Raw genomic sequence first — 14,340 nt, 5'->3', positions numbered from 1 at the left:
TCAGGGCGACATGTACCTAAACAGTATCTAGTATCTGATGTTTAGAGAACATGTTGATATAAACTAGAAGTTAGGAGGGGAAAGGCTAACTTGATTCTAAGACTGGACCATGCATTATTCTACATGTAGTGCGTGATGAAGAATATTAAATGACCATTAAATGCAGTATTTCTCTAACGTGGAGACGTGAAGGCTAGACAATGACGGAAACTATTGATGCAGTTCAGTAGCTTAGGAATGCAGAGAAGGAGGACTGAACTGATAACTGGAATCATAACATACTTTTGGCAGACTCAGAGACTGAGCCAGGCTGGGCCGGGCACTGCGAGGCAGGAAGTAAGTGAAGGGTCGAGGATACAGGTGGGGGCTGTATGGCTCCTCAGCGAGGCTTCTGGAGACAGGAGCTGAATCTGGTGTCCGGGCCCTTTTGAGGCCTAGAAACGGGGACTTTATAATAGAATAACGTGCACACTGAGAAACGTGGCAACGTAGCTTTACATAGGCCTGATATTCGTAGTATTCACGAGGACTGGAAACTGGCATACTAGAGGTGGACACAACTGTAATTGCGTCATTAATCGAACATGGGGAATGCATATGCATATTTAATCATGCACACATAACATATGATGGATGACACGTAGGGACACAGAACATGGCAAAATTTACTTTTCCACAGGGTGGGTGGCAGCACTTGGGGGTCCCATGGTACCCCCCTAACATTGCATGGACAAGGAGGCAGGCACCGTGCGGTGCCTGGCACGCTGTGAATGCCAATGCACAACATGCATATATTGCATTGTGGCGGGTGCTGCTTACTGCACCGCCCGCCACAATGTCATGTATGTGGGATGCCACCACCACTGTGGCATCCTAATTGGCGGTGCAGGACTGCCGCACCACTGGCGGGCGGTCCCAGCACCGCTAGGATGGCGGGAGGACTGGAGTCCACCCACCATCCTAATAGACCCCTAAGTGTGTAGTGCAATCTGGGAGGACAGGTTCTTTTGCAGACTGGTTTACATTGGTATTTTGTATCATGAAAGGAAATCCAGTATTTGTAAAGCGCACTATTACCTGAGGGTGTCAAGGCGCTGGGGGCTGTCGGGAAGATTAAGTGAGCTATTGCCCAAAGTCACATGGTGCTGAACTAACCTGCCACCGGCACCAGCGATCGAACCGCGAACCCCGTGGTCCGGAGTCAGGCACCCTGGCCGCTGCGCCACACCTCTTCTACATTCCTATCATGCAGGAGGAGTTTGCGGTTAGCAGTCTCAACACTGTGCGAGATATTATACTCTGCGGGTGGAACAGAGTAACTGGCTTTAAATGATCTGGTAGGCAGAAGGAACATTAGTGTGAACTTTCAGCATGGTGTAATCAAGAGGTATACGGTTTGTTTAGACAATACTTTGTTTTTCAGTTTCCGACAGAGCAGGGCGAAAAGAATGTTCTTGATCAAAAAATGAGTTTCAGCAGAGGAATTTAGTTGCACAAGTGGGTGTGATATTATTGGAATAGCATGTTAACATCACTGAATTATACATTAATGTTACCAGGATAGATTTAACAAGTGAAGCACTATGGTCTGTATGAGCCTAAAGAGATTAGCATGTGGCACATTTTTGCACTCTGTTATAAGGTTGTTAGGATTTTTCTTTTTCTTTTTTCTGTTCTCTTCTGGTGTTCATTTAGGTGAAAAACTTATGTCTTCAAGTTATAAATCAGCAAAGTGTCACATTAAGGATATTATCATTTGGGCATTATTGTTTGAAAATATGTGATTCAAATTGTTGCAGTTAACGTGGCATTTTGTGTTTATTATTATTGATTATTGTATGCGTTTGTTTCTATAATAGTTGTAAATATCATCCCCTGAAGAAGGTAAATCTTCCCATAATGCTTTGGGCTTCAACAGAAGACTGTGATTGTGATGGATTATGTTACAATTGAATTAACATGCACCGGAATAGATGTACACATTATTGATTTGAATTAAAAAGTTGATTTATTCAATTGGATCTGAAAAAGAAGAAACCACGATTGTGGTCTATATGCTTATAAATCAGGAAATTGTTCGGAGTACAATTGTGTAAAATTGTTTAAATAATATGAAAGATTTGTCATATGTGATAGATTCACTACATGTTTGATTAAATATTCATGATATATTCATTGAGCAGTGCTCCTGGGGTTCAAGGCAGTGTTTTCCTTGACATAATTAGGTCCTCATTTAGATGGCCACATGTCTCCTTATTAGTTATAAAAAAATAAAAAACATTAACCATCACACTAGTCTGCCAAGGCTAGACCTACAGGCTTTACCAGTGCTTGTATTTGCCATAGATCTTTAAGACAGTGCAGATCATCAGATGTTGCTTAGCTACTTACCCAAATATTTCCATCCTGATTATAAGGCTTCCAGTTTCGACCCGTGTCGCTGTACAGCACCCGATATTGGGTCAGCCAGTCTGAGCTGCTGTATCGGCCCTGGGTTGCAATTGAAGAGATCTGTTTGCGGTTCCCAAAATCCACTTGCAACCACTGGTAATTATCACTGTCCAAAGGGGACCATCCACCAGCACCTAGGAGGAAGGAGGACAGGGCATAAAATATAATGTTGGAAATTTTTAAAAGTCAGTTATTACAATATACTCACAGCATGAAGGCAGAAAATTCATTGCTAACCTTCTGACTCGCTATACATCATAAACATGTCCCAGAGTTCCAATAATTGCCTCATGTGAGCTGTTGGAAATCCATTATGTTATCGAATTTGATTCACATTGTTACTTTAACCTTTTTATGATGTAATTGTGTCTTTAATGAGAAACCCTACTAACGAGAAAATGCTTTTTTAATGTCTAAACGAGATCTTATAAGTATATGTCAAAATGTAATTGGAAAGCTCTGACTTTCTCCGACATACAGTTCTTTGTGGCCGTCTCCCGAGCGCCTGCACTTCATGTGTGCTTTTATCTTTGATTTCACATTGTCAGAGTAAAATGGCGCTCCCTGCAAGAGAGGTTGTGGGTTCGTGAAAAGGTATACAGCTGAATGAAATGAAAGACGTCTGCCATCTGAGGCCATCTTCCGCGTCATTGTGCTGAGCGCAAGCAACGTGAGTTGTGAAACAATAGCCTTCCTTCTAATTAGCTTTTTGAAGTAATTGCAAAGAAATTACCTTGATTTTCATCGAAGCTTGAAACTTTCCTTTTTTTTGGTTGTTTCTGAAATTAGACACGCATATTTTCCAAATTATGCCGCATCCCATTCCCGAACGATTGCACTACAATAGTATTTGTGAATTTTAATACTGAATTATGTGCATTACGGGTTCCCCCGGAAGCAAAAAGATCTGGATCCCAATTCAACCACTTCAGAGAAAGTCGCCCTCAATAGAACCTGGTCTAGGAGATAGTCACCCACGTGACCCCTTGTGCTCCTGTACATGAATGATGCCTTGTTGGCTGCAGTGGTGGCACTGTACTTGCTTTCAAGCGAAGGTCTGATTAATTACCTCACATTCCAGTGGAGGTCCTGTTGATCTCAGTTCTATACGGTGCTAAATAGCAGAACTCATAGGGGCTGAAGTCAATGGACCTCATGTTTCCACTTTCTATAGATGAAATAATCAGCAACTATCTTTAAAAACAAAGAAACAATGCCTCTGGCAGACACCGCCATCTCCATATTTTTCAAACGCCAGTCTCTTACCGCCTAAGTATGTGCCCCTGAATTATGAAATTATGTTCTTCTGGACCACGTCTGGACATTTCCAGGGCTCAAATTAAGGACCCATGCACGGGTGGTGGGTCTGTGTGAGGGATGCTCGCAAATGGAACACTCAGTGTTCGATTCTTCCTAAGTGGGTAGACTGAGTTCTATACACAGTGTGACAGTAACATTGAGGCATTCAGAAACGTAAGAATTGTAGGAAGTGAAACTTTTAGGGTCTATTTATTATGATTTAACTCGAAAAGTCTTTTTTCACCTATTTACTTACAAGCGTATAACTTGAAAGTAACACAAGCAACACATATCGCTGCATTGCATTATTTAGCGCCACAGGGTTGTACCATGGGTGGTGCGTGGGCATTCTCAAGCAAGCATCCACGGTTTCTGAAGCTAGGCACAATTTACTTTAAAAGTAGACAAGGTTTAGCGTCAGAGAATAATTATCATTTTGGATGAGTGATATGAAGCAGCAATACTTTGCAGAGGCCGCCCCCGAACGGGGCCTAGAGGGCCAGTGCCATAATGGCCGCCTGAGCCCAAAAGGAACGGATCCGGTTTGCACTGGTCAGCGCCGCCGGGAATCGCCGCGTGGCGAAAAGCGCCAGAATCAATTTCTCTCCTCCCCCTCCCCAAGAGCAAAGGTAAGAAGAAAAGGGGAGGAGGATATAAGACAATGCTCCCCCTGGGCAGCTTACCTTTTACATCAGAGAGCTAGGGGAGAGGCACCAACGTTTTTCGAGTTTTATCGGGCTCAACGCAGCCCCTAGGGATAGAGCCATCCGCCACTGTGCTGCTGCCCGGTGTGCCATTGTGTGGGCTGATCCAGCCTTTTGGCCTGAGATGCGTTAAACAGTGCTCCTCCAGGCCCGCGGAAGAGCGTAATGGTGAGACCAGCTGAGGGGCCACAAGCATTCCTCGACCAGACGTGCGGCATCCAAGTTCAGGGATGGACATTGCAGCATCCTGGGGTGACCGAGACGGAGGGCAGAGTGATCCTGACCATCATGCACCCGGCTACCAGGAAATGGCACGGCCCGAACTTGGAGGGCCTAGGCGAGACGGGAGGATGTATGACATTACAACGCATGCTTTTACCACGCATGCCTTTACATCGCAGTTTTTATAGCGCATGTTGTTACAACGCATAGCGCTAAGGGGTGCTGGATAGTGAATAGTTTAATTTACTATTCCAACTCCAGTCCCCGTGGATAGTAGGGAAGGTGTTGGATAGTAAATTAAATCTATTCCTTATCCTAGAGCGCCCCCCAGCGCAATGAGTTGTAATGACATGCGTTGTAATAGTTGCGTCGTAAAGGCACTGCGTGGTAAAAGTTACGTTGTAAAGGATGTACCCCGAGACGGGACAGTAGGCCCAAGGTACGATCCCCAGGTCCCCCAGACATCAGTTCATGAGGCTCTCAGCTCCGGCGACGAACCGGGCCGAGCAGCAGTTGTAGCAAGGTGGGTTTGAGCGCTAGCTGCAGAAAGGTGAGAGCGGTTCCCCAACATAGGTTTGAATCCCGGCAAGTATGGATAAGACGAGTTGGGCTCCTGCTCGGGGTACAGGCCCATCTACTCTCGGCAACTGCTGCGCATTGTCTGTTTTGGGGCTTGCAATAGTTCGGTGTCAACTGTGGGTACACTTCAGTGACATCTTTGAGAAATAGCTCTCTGGGTGTGCAGGCTACATGCTAACGGCAGGAGGCAGTCTCCCGCGCCTTACATGGTTGTGGGGGGCCTCCAGGTGCAGTGGGTCCTTGGCGGTATTGCTGTGTTGGTCTTGTGGTTCAAAAAAGGAAATAAAAAAATTAAAAAAAATAAAATCAGAACAATAACCTCGCTGCACCGGCCAGATGAGTTTCATGCGCTATTGATATGTCACGCCAGGGGTAATAGAGGAACCTAGAGCATAGTGCCATTTACAAAAGATTATGAGTCGAGTTCGGGAGCTCGAACGCGACTGGCACTTACAGGAAGAGGGATATAGACACAATGGCCCGGCAGTCGCAGCTGCTGTCTTTAGGATTAAGGAACCAGGTTTGGGTCCTGGCGTCGGTTCGACCTCCTACTGTGTGGGTATGTGGTTTACCTTCCATGATTGCAGGCAGTAGAGCCGGGTAACCAGGTCTGAATCCTGGCTCTAATGCAAAGTCTTTGTGATTCCGGGCAAATAGTTGAAAGTTAACTGGAAGGGTCGCGTGCCCTCCACAGCCCATGGCAGGAGCTCACAGCCTCTTCCTCGCTCAATCTGGGCTCCTCGGAGATTGACGCTGTGGGTTTATTTTTCACGAAAGGAGTTGTTTGGAGCTGTATCAAGGTAACTTCATATTAGTTATCACTCTGTTTAGGGTTGTTTTGGGATATCCGAATTTTCAAAAACCAGTATTAGTTTGTGCAGGCTATAGATATCCCGGTGCGCTGTGTAATTTTCATGCAAACCAAAATAAGGACAGCGGGTAACTGGTAAAAGGGTCTTGGGCTGCTCCAAAGAAAAATTAAAATAAAGAAGTTGTGGCCTTACGATCACAGCTCCTGACTTTGGAGCTGGGGAGCAAAGTTCGATCCTCGTGGTTGGCTCAGCTTCCTGGCACTTCTGACAAATCGCTTCATCTCCACCCACATACCGAAAAATAAAAAAATTATGTATTCTTGTGTAATGGGACTGGTGTCCATCTAAAGAGTTTTAATACCTGCGCACCGGGTGAACAGGGTGCGAGTAGCGGCATTGATGCGGAACATCCTGTGATGCTGGGCAAATCACTTGATCTCCCCGTGCCTAACTAACAAAGAATGCCCTCATTTAACACAACTGGTGCTCGTGTAAAGCGCTCCAGAACCTCAGGGCCAAGATTGCACTAGTACTTCAGCGTTAAACTGCTTTAGGGTGATTTATGACCCTAGAATATGCAAATGAGCAAAAAGACAAACCAGTGATTTATGGCCAGCCGATGATTTATGGCTGATGATTTATGATGCCCATGCAGAATGATTTATGACAACCGAATGATAACAGATTTGTGACAAAATGATTTATGACATCCCGATGATTTATGACCATGATTTATGACAATGATTTATGATGCTCCGGCAGAGCGATTTGTGACAACAAAACGATGACCCTGATTTATGATACCTGATGATTTATGACCCATGATTTATGATGTCGAAATGACACTGACTGATAACAAATTGTGATAATGTAGGATACTGATTTATGACCCTGGCCCGAGAAGGTGTCCAAGGGAGTTGTACATAAATGACATAGGTAATGAGAAATAAACTGCGGCCAACAACCACCACAAAAACAATGACTGTTGGCTGTGTGTAGTAATACAGATACACAGGTATGGTATGGTTCCTGGAATGGGCACAGTGAGGCTGTTATTCATTTCTCCTTTGTTTCCAACTTTGCATGTGTGTTGGACTGTTCAGCACACATACAAAGTAGGGAAAGGTTTTAAAGTTAGTCTAAGGATATTATTTTGTACTGGAAAAGAATCCTTCCTGTATAAATCCTATGCTAGACTCATGGAGACACCCTTGCACTATGCTGAAAAGGTGTGTCGATGGCACACAGCCGCACATTTCTGCACTAGCGCTAGGGAGAGGGGAGGAGAGCACCATATTTCTGTAAATATGGCACTCTCCTGCTCTCTCCTCCTCATGAAGCGAAGCATTTGAAGCAGCTGCACTGCACTGTGTGGTAAACTGGTAAATCTGCCCCTCTGCAAAAAACAACATGACTTTCTCCTTAAAACAAAGGTAATCAAGTAGCCCTATGAAGAGAGAGTGAGATGGGCAAAGGTGGCCAAGTTACCCCGGAGATGAGATTTTAGCAGCTACGATTTTAAGTTTGTCCTGCTCTTAGCACTGGCACTAATAATCTTGCTTTTATTAGGTCTCTCTAAAGGGTGTTCACTGCTTTATGTAAATATGTGATAGACAGTGTCAGCAAGGAAGACTTCTGAGCAATGCTCAGGAATAGGGGTTAGGGTTTGTAAGAAACTACAAATTCCAGAAACGAATAAGATTCCCTACTGTAAAACCCAGCAGGCTATTAATGACACAACAGCAAATTGGGATTTTGATGCATTGAGAGGCACAGGACCATACAAATTGCTCCATGAATTGCATAGACCAGTCAGTTACTCTCACCAGCTTTCAATACCATTCATAATTAAAACCTGACACTGAGTACCATTTCATCTCTCTTAATAAAGCTCAACCCATTAAGAGTTGTGGTGCAGTTGCTTAACCCATCATTTAGCTTCTCTGGGTGAAAAATATGTACACACTGGCACAATTTGAGAGTTATGTGCTCAACAGTACTAACATGTCACATCTACACCTCATTAATAATGAGGTGTCACTCACCTGAGTCTAAGACAATGGCTGAAGGCAGTCTGTTTCATGTAGCTATATGGATCACATGCAATGAGTGTTCTGGACTCAGCGACTTAGATTGTTAGAGACTAGCTCGGTAGGGAACACCAAGGGCCATGAATATGCTCTGAAAGTGACCAACTAGAGAATATATATGGAAGCCATTGCAGTATTGGTTGAAGGGGCGAGAAACCATTTGAAATAGTAATCACAGTGAATGTCAGAGTGAAACACTAAAGTCATGAAATTAACCTGAGTTGTACCCCCTGGTACCTATGGCATAGAGCAAATAGGCTTAATTTAGAGGTACTGTGTAAAGTATTTATGCAGAATTCAAACAGAAATAAAGCAAAAACACAACCAAAGAGGAATCCCAAATGAAATTAGAAAAATTAAGAATATTTAAATAATATAATGAAATGCGATTATCTGATCACACTAGACTAGGTCAAAGTCAATTGTTAAAACCAACCATGATGGATAACTGGGCAGATACAGGAACCAGGTTTGACGTGGTGGAAAGTTTACCTTCTGATTTAGAAACTTTCATGGAGAAAAGTGGTCGAAAAAAGAGTAATCGGCTGGGCAATCCGCAAGTTCGATCCAAAGCATGGCTTGACAATGGCGGGCTGCTGAAGTGCACACTATTGTGTGTGCATCAAAAAAGGTGGGAAAGCTCAGCGTGGACAAATTCCAAAGTCCATGCCCAAAAAGGCTTGGACATTTATTGGTTTCGGCTTGTGGCTGGTCCAGGAGAAAGACTCAACGTTTGGCTTTCCTAACTTTTCTAGAATTCAGATCTCCTTCAGCGGGGAAATTCAACAAGTTGAAGCTAACAGACTATTTAAAGACAATGGCTGCCGTGTCGATGGTGACCATGGGGTCTACTGGTTCCCCAAACAGAAAGTTGGCAAAAGGTTTCTAAGCCCCACTTCTTGCAGTTTGAGGATAGGACTCAATCAGCCAAGGGTTCAAGACCAGGACCTGGGGAGGCATCACTTAGGAGTTAGGATTCACTCTAACATGGGCCAACAGCAAATGGGCAATTGCAGGAAGAGCAGCCTATGGAAGCCTGTTGTTTCCATGTAGCTCAAACAGGATTTCAGCCAACTGACCCTTGGAGTCATTACTGGGGTCCAGGGTTCAAGGTAAGCAGGTTAAGTCTTCCTTCAGGTTCTTCAGACAGCAGGCTAGTCATTCTTCTAATTCTTCATAGGTCCCGGATTATTTTGAGGAGAGGTCTGCAGTCTCCACTTTTATTTCCAGTACCAGCTTGTGGGTGGGGGGTAATCCTTTGTCAGTCCACTAAACCAGTTCTGGTTGTTCCTTTCCACCCACTAGGTTTGGGGCCTGCCTGACTGTTTATACCAAAGTGAGTCAGCCCCAGGTGTTTCATTTCCAAAATAGTAATATAAAATCCGACTTGATCGTTAAGTTGGATTTGAAATTACTATTAAAATGAGCCCTCAAAATATTTTTCTACCTATTTTCAAACTGAATTTAGCACTTAATAAATGCTATAGTGTAAACCAGTGTTAATCTATGGGAGAGGCCACTTTAACACAGTGAAAAATAACTTTGGAGGATTTTCAAGCCATAAGATGTCCTTCTTTTCCATACGGGGCATCCTGTCATATAGATTTTAAGGCCTGACTTAGAAGTGACTTATAAATATTAAAAGGAAAGGTCTAGTCATGGCAGAAGGTTTATTTTTCCAGGTCGAAATGTCAGTTTGAAACCGCAATCCTCAGCTGCAGTGTCAGGCCTGGAGACATGCTTTACAGGGCTTCTGCAGTGGGTGGCACACTGAGTGCTGCTTAGACTAGTAGCATTTAATTTACCAGCCCTGGGTATAGTTAGTTCTATCTTTTAGGGAATCATAAGTAAAATAAATATCCATGGCTTATCCTGCCCACCAGGTTAGCCTAGATAGTAGCCTCTGGTTATCTCTCTAAGAGAGATCCAACCAGGAAGGTGTCAAACCAGGTGCCCCCAGCACAGCTGCCAGTGATGGCACTGAAATTTGCCAAGCATGTTTCAAACTCCTCAAACATGAGTTTGTATCCTATACACAACAAAAAATGAGTGAGTTTTCTCCCTGCGCATGGAGCTTATTTAGATTTTTCAGCACCAGGCACCGCCATCCCTTGTGCAGCAGTCAGCCCGCACTAAAAAGTGGGGGTTTACCAACAATATAATCTGATGGGCCTGTGGCAAACAGGCCATTAGATCAAAAGATCATACTGTCAGTGCCAGCTGGGGCTCTTCCAGCATTAACCGAATGGTTCCCCTGACACTACATAAAGGAGGGGAACCCCAAGTTGGGCTGACTGCCAAACTCTAAATGATCCACAAAGTTAGACTGGTGCCATATAATCTCTTTGGAACTGTTGTCTCTTACAATGTTTTTTGTAAAGAACCACACAGACCATACATATGGTCAGATCTGCACTATAGCAGTACCTTTAATAACTAAATAAATGGAACATCACAAAAAGCACAGAGGCACATATGCTGTAGCCTTGTCTTAAAATGGCCGCAAAAAGGCTACTCTTTGATATTAGGGAAAATGGCCATTCAGCAGGAACATTTCTGTAAAATGATAAGGATGCCCCTGCTGTCCAGATGAAATATGGCACCTTGTAATACCCAAGCAGTAATGAATCAGAGACATCAGGGATAGAAATCAGTGTAAGGAAAAAGCATGGGTTGTGCTAATGTCTGTTGCGTCTGTGTAGTCCACTGGCAGCAAAGGTAAATTACCGGCACAGCAGCACACAGCTTTTATTAAATGAGTTATGTTTTTGGTCTTTACAAGCTTGCAATCCATGACATCTGAAGATAAACTACACTAAGAAACGCTCCATGGGCTCCCGCTTGAGGATAAACATGATTCTGAGGTAATGGCAACAGGTTCCTCTAATGCTACATTGTAACTTTCTCTATTTGAGTGACTATCTATATTACCTTACCAAAATGAAAGATTCTGATGCTCATGTTGTTCTGTGGGAAACAGATACAATGTAGGGGACAGGAGGAATTCGATTTGTTAGAACCTTTTGCTGGCAGCCATTCATCCATGCAGAGTCTACAGTTTACAGTCACAGCAGCGACAAAGGGAGGGCATGATCCAGTCCCTCATGCGAAACGCAATGATGGGAATACAAATCAATAGCAGGCTTCCTGCTACTCTTTGAACTAAAGAAGCAATACATTTTGAAAGTGTTGATTGGTTTATGTACTTGTCTATGAAATACATAACCTCCATTGATCGAATGGCAGGGATGCTGCGCATCCCGTCATATAAAAAGGACTGGGCATCGGTTTATAAATAGGAAAGCAGTTTTGAGAAGCTTTATGCTAAGGTTTCTGCATCCATTCATTGTTAGGGAGCACCACTGACAAAATAAATTAATCGGCCTTCATTTATACATAACAGAACAGCTGTTCAACCCTCATACTCCCACATCTAGATTGTGGTAATGCCCTTCTCCATGGTCTGTTAGATGCCACGCTAGCATCCTGTTAGAAATGGTGGCCTCTAGTTGGCAGTGGCATGCACCATGCCCAAGTAGGGACCCCTCCTTCTAGTCAGGGTTTGGGGATGAAACACCCAAGATAACCCCCACTCATCCCCTTGGTAGCTTGGCATGAGCAGTCAGGCTTATCTCAGAGCAATGTGTAAAGCATTTGTATATAACACATACAGTAACACAGTGAAAACACTACAAGTGGACACTTCACCTGTTTGGAAAAATAAAGTATCTTTATCTAAACCAAACATGACAAAAAAGAAAAAAATACGACATACACAACTCAAAATATGACTTTCAGTTCTGGAAACACACCCTCAAACACATTAGTGCCATCATCAGACAGGAGCTCCCTAGTACACCGCTAGTTGCTCTGCTGGGGATTGTGAATATGATTCCACCAAAATGGTGCAAACTTGCGGCCCTGCTCTTGCTTATGGCTAAGCGGCAGGTGGCTCTGCAATGGGAGGCATCCTCCCCACCGACGGTGAGGGGCTGGCTACTGAGTGTAACCCACTGCAAGGCGCAATTGGAGGGATATTGGGAGCAGATGTCAGTTAGACCCCCCCCCCCCGAGATATCTGGGAACCTCTGGTTACTTGGCTAAACACTATAGTTGAGGACGATCCATATTGAGAATGATGGGTAGAGACACTAGCTAAAAACTGATGCAGTGTGGAGACACTGTAAAACTGGCTGCGATGCGGAGCTCTTATGTGACTACATGAGTCAATTGCTTTCTTTACACGATGTAATGTATGATGTCCGCGTTGCATTGATATTGTTTGAAGGAGGACGACACCTATACATTGATGAATATAAGTTCCACTACATGGTACTGCTGTTTTGTTTATTGTATGGTGGCACTTCTTGAAATGCCAACAAAAACATAAATAAATAAAAAAAATATGACATTTAAAAGGTTTCAAGCAATTCTGTCCATAGAATCACATGCACCACACTGGTCAAAAAGGAAAGTTGGTTGAGACTGAATGCACAAGACTATGTGGTAGTATAGGCACCTTTTACCATCCGATCTGGGAGTGTCGCCTGATTCAGGCATACTGGGAAACAATAATCAAATGTATGACAGATGCATGTAGCGGGGTCATCCCACTATCCCCAAAATTGTGCCTATTGAATGTATAGGAAGAAAAGGACATGAACCGGACTGAACAACTTTGGACTACTTTAGGCCTCATGATTGCCAAATGCAACATTACCAGGGGGTGGGGGCAGAGGAGTCACCAACCCTGATGGAATGGGAGAGAGAAATGGACTGGTGCATAGTCGCTGAGGCAGAGGTCTATAAATGTAGAAGGTGCCCTCGGAAATGGGATAAGGTCTGGGGCAAGTGAAACTTGTTCAGGGGGAATATTTGTGGTCCGCCCCATGCTAGGGGGGTCTACATCCATCGACAGAACAGTGAGGTGGGGACCCTGGATGAGATTGGATGAGGAAATGTTAACCTATGAGCACCTATGATGTCTTAGACGTTGTAACCATCTGATAAGTCTAGTGAGTTGTATCGATGCAATACTGATGCAATGTCTTGTTATGTCTAATAAATAGAATATTTTTTTTAAAAGAGAAAAAAAAATGTGTCCATAGAAATCTATGGATGTGTGGTTTTTACAGAAAAGGCCTCAAATGCATCAACATCCACCAGGGAAAACTGCCGCAAAGGAGGGAAGAGGCCGAAAACACAGTGATGTGTCAGTTTCTGAGTCCTTGGGGAGGCAAATCAACAGTTCTGTTGCACACATGAGAAGTGATGCATCGAATCAGACTGTAGGGGGAAAGTAAGGCATTGATTCGAGGCCGGTTCTGGTGTGTGGGTGCAACATCAGTGATGCATACCAGACATGTACAATTTGTGGAAACCCAAAACGTGTTGGAGGTCGATGCAGTGGTGACAAACAGGCGCTGCGGCGATTTCTTCAGCCGCGGTCCTATGATGCGTTGTTTTTTGCAGCGGCACAGCGCGGCCTGCGTGGGAGTCAGAGCTGGGGTCTAGGACTTTGGAGACCAGTGTGTTGGACTCAGCATGCCGCAGTTCTTTTGAATCACTGACAGGGGATCTGTTGGTTTCTTTGGCCGCATGGGCCATTCATCGGGATTTCCTACTACACAGCAGTGCTGCGTCGGAAAATACAGCCACAAGAAGGATGAAGCATCGACTTTGCAGATTTCTTTAGTTCTGTGTAGTTCTTTGCAGCAGGGAAAACTTTCAAGGGCCCAGAACTGGGTTTGGCACCACAGGGTTTTCAGAACTCCCAGCATTCAAATTCCAGGAAGCTGTAGGTGAAGTCTTTGTGTTCCTGAAACTTCTTAACAGGAGGCCAGCTCTACATCAAGCCAATGGAGAATCTTCCTAAGCAACACATGGGGGTACACCTTGGACCTACCTTAGAGGTGCCTTACGTGTAAGAAAAGGGAAGTGGGTACACTTGCCACATCGACATAGCAGTTAAAAACTGCACACATAGACACTGCAGTGGCAAGTCTGAGGCACATTTGGAAGGCTACTTGTGTGGGTGGCATAATGAGTGCTGCAGGCTCACTAGTACCATTTGATTTATAGGCACTGGGCATACACAGTGCACTTTACTAGGGACTTACTAGTAAATCAAATATGCTGATCATGGAGAACACACCAGAATTACAATTTACACAGGGAGCATTT

The 14,340-nt window shown here is 44.1% G+C and overlaps 1 protein-coding gene and 1 long non-coding RNA gene across 2 annotated transcripts in view; one reads left to right on the top strand and one right to left on the bottom strand.

Annotated features, from left to right (window-relative positions):
* Positions 1–14,340, bottom strand: part of CNTNAP2 (contactin associated protein 2) — a 2,169,461-nt gene that overhangs the window by 1,895,078 nt on the left and 260,043 nt on the right. Inside the window, exon 2 of the mRNA XM_078663547.1 lies at positions 2,392–2,585. Within this exon, the coding sequence (XP_078519673.1) occupies positions 2,392–2,585 (194 nt within the window). The remainder of the gene's footprint in view (positions 1–2,391; positions 2,586–14,340) is intronic.
* The window catches only part of LOC144784624 (uncharacterized), a 199,635-nt gene that overhangs the window by 142,369 nt on the left and 42,926 nt on the right, over positions 1–14,340 (top strand). The gene's annotated exons all lie outside the window — the stretch shown is intronic.

Source organism: Lissotriton helveticus, chromosome 10 (genome assembly GCF_964261635.1).
Source record: "Lissotriton helveticus chromosome 10, aLisHel1.1, whole genome shotgun sequence".
Classification (NCBI taxonomy): Eukaryota; Metazoa; Chordata; class Amphibia; order Caudata; family Salamandridae; genus Lissotriton; species Lissotriton helveticus.
This window is presented reverse-complemented; position numbering and strand designations above follow the sequence as displayed.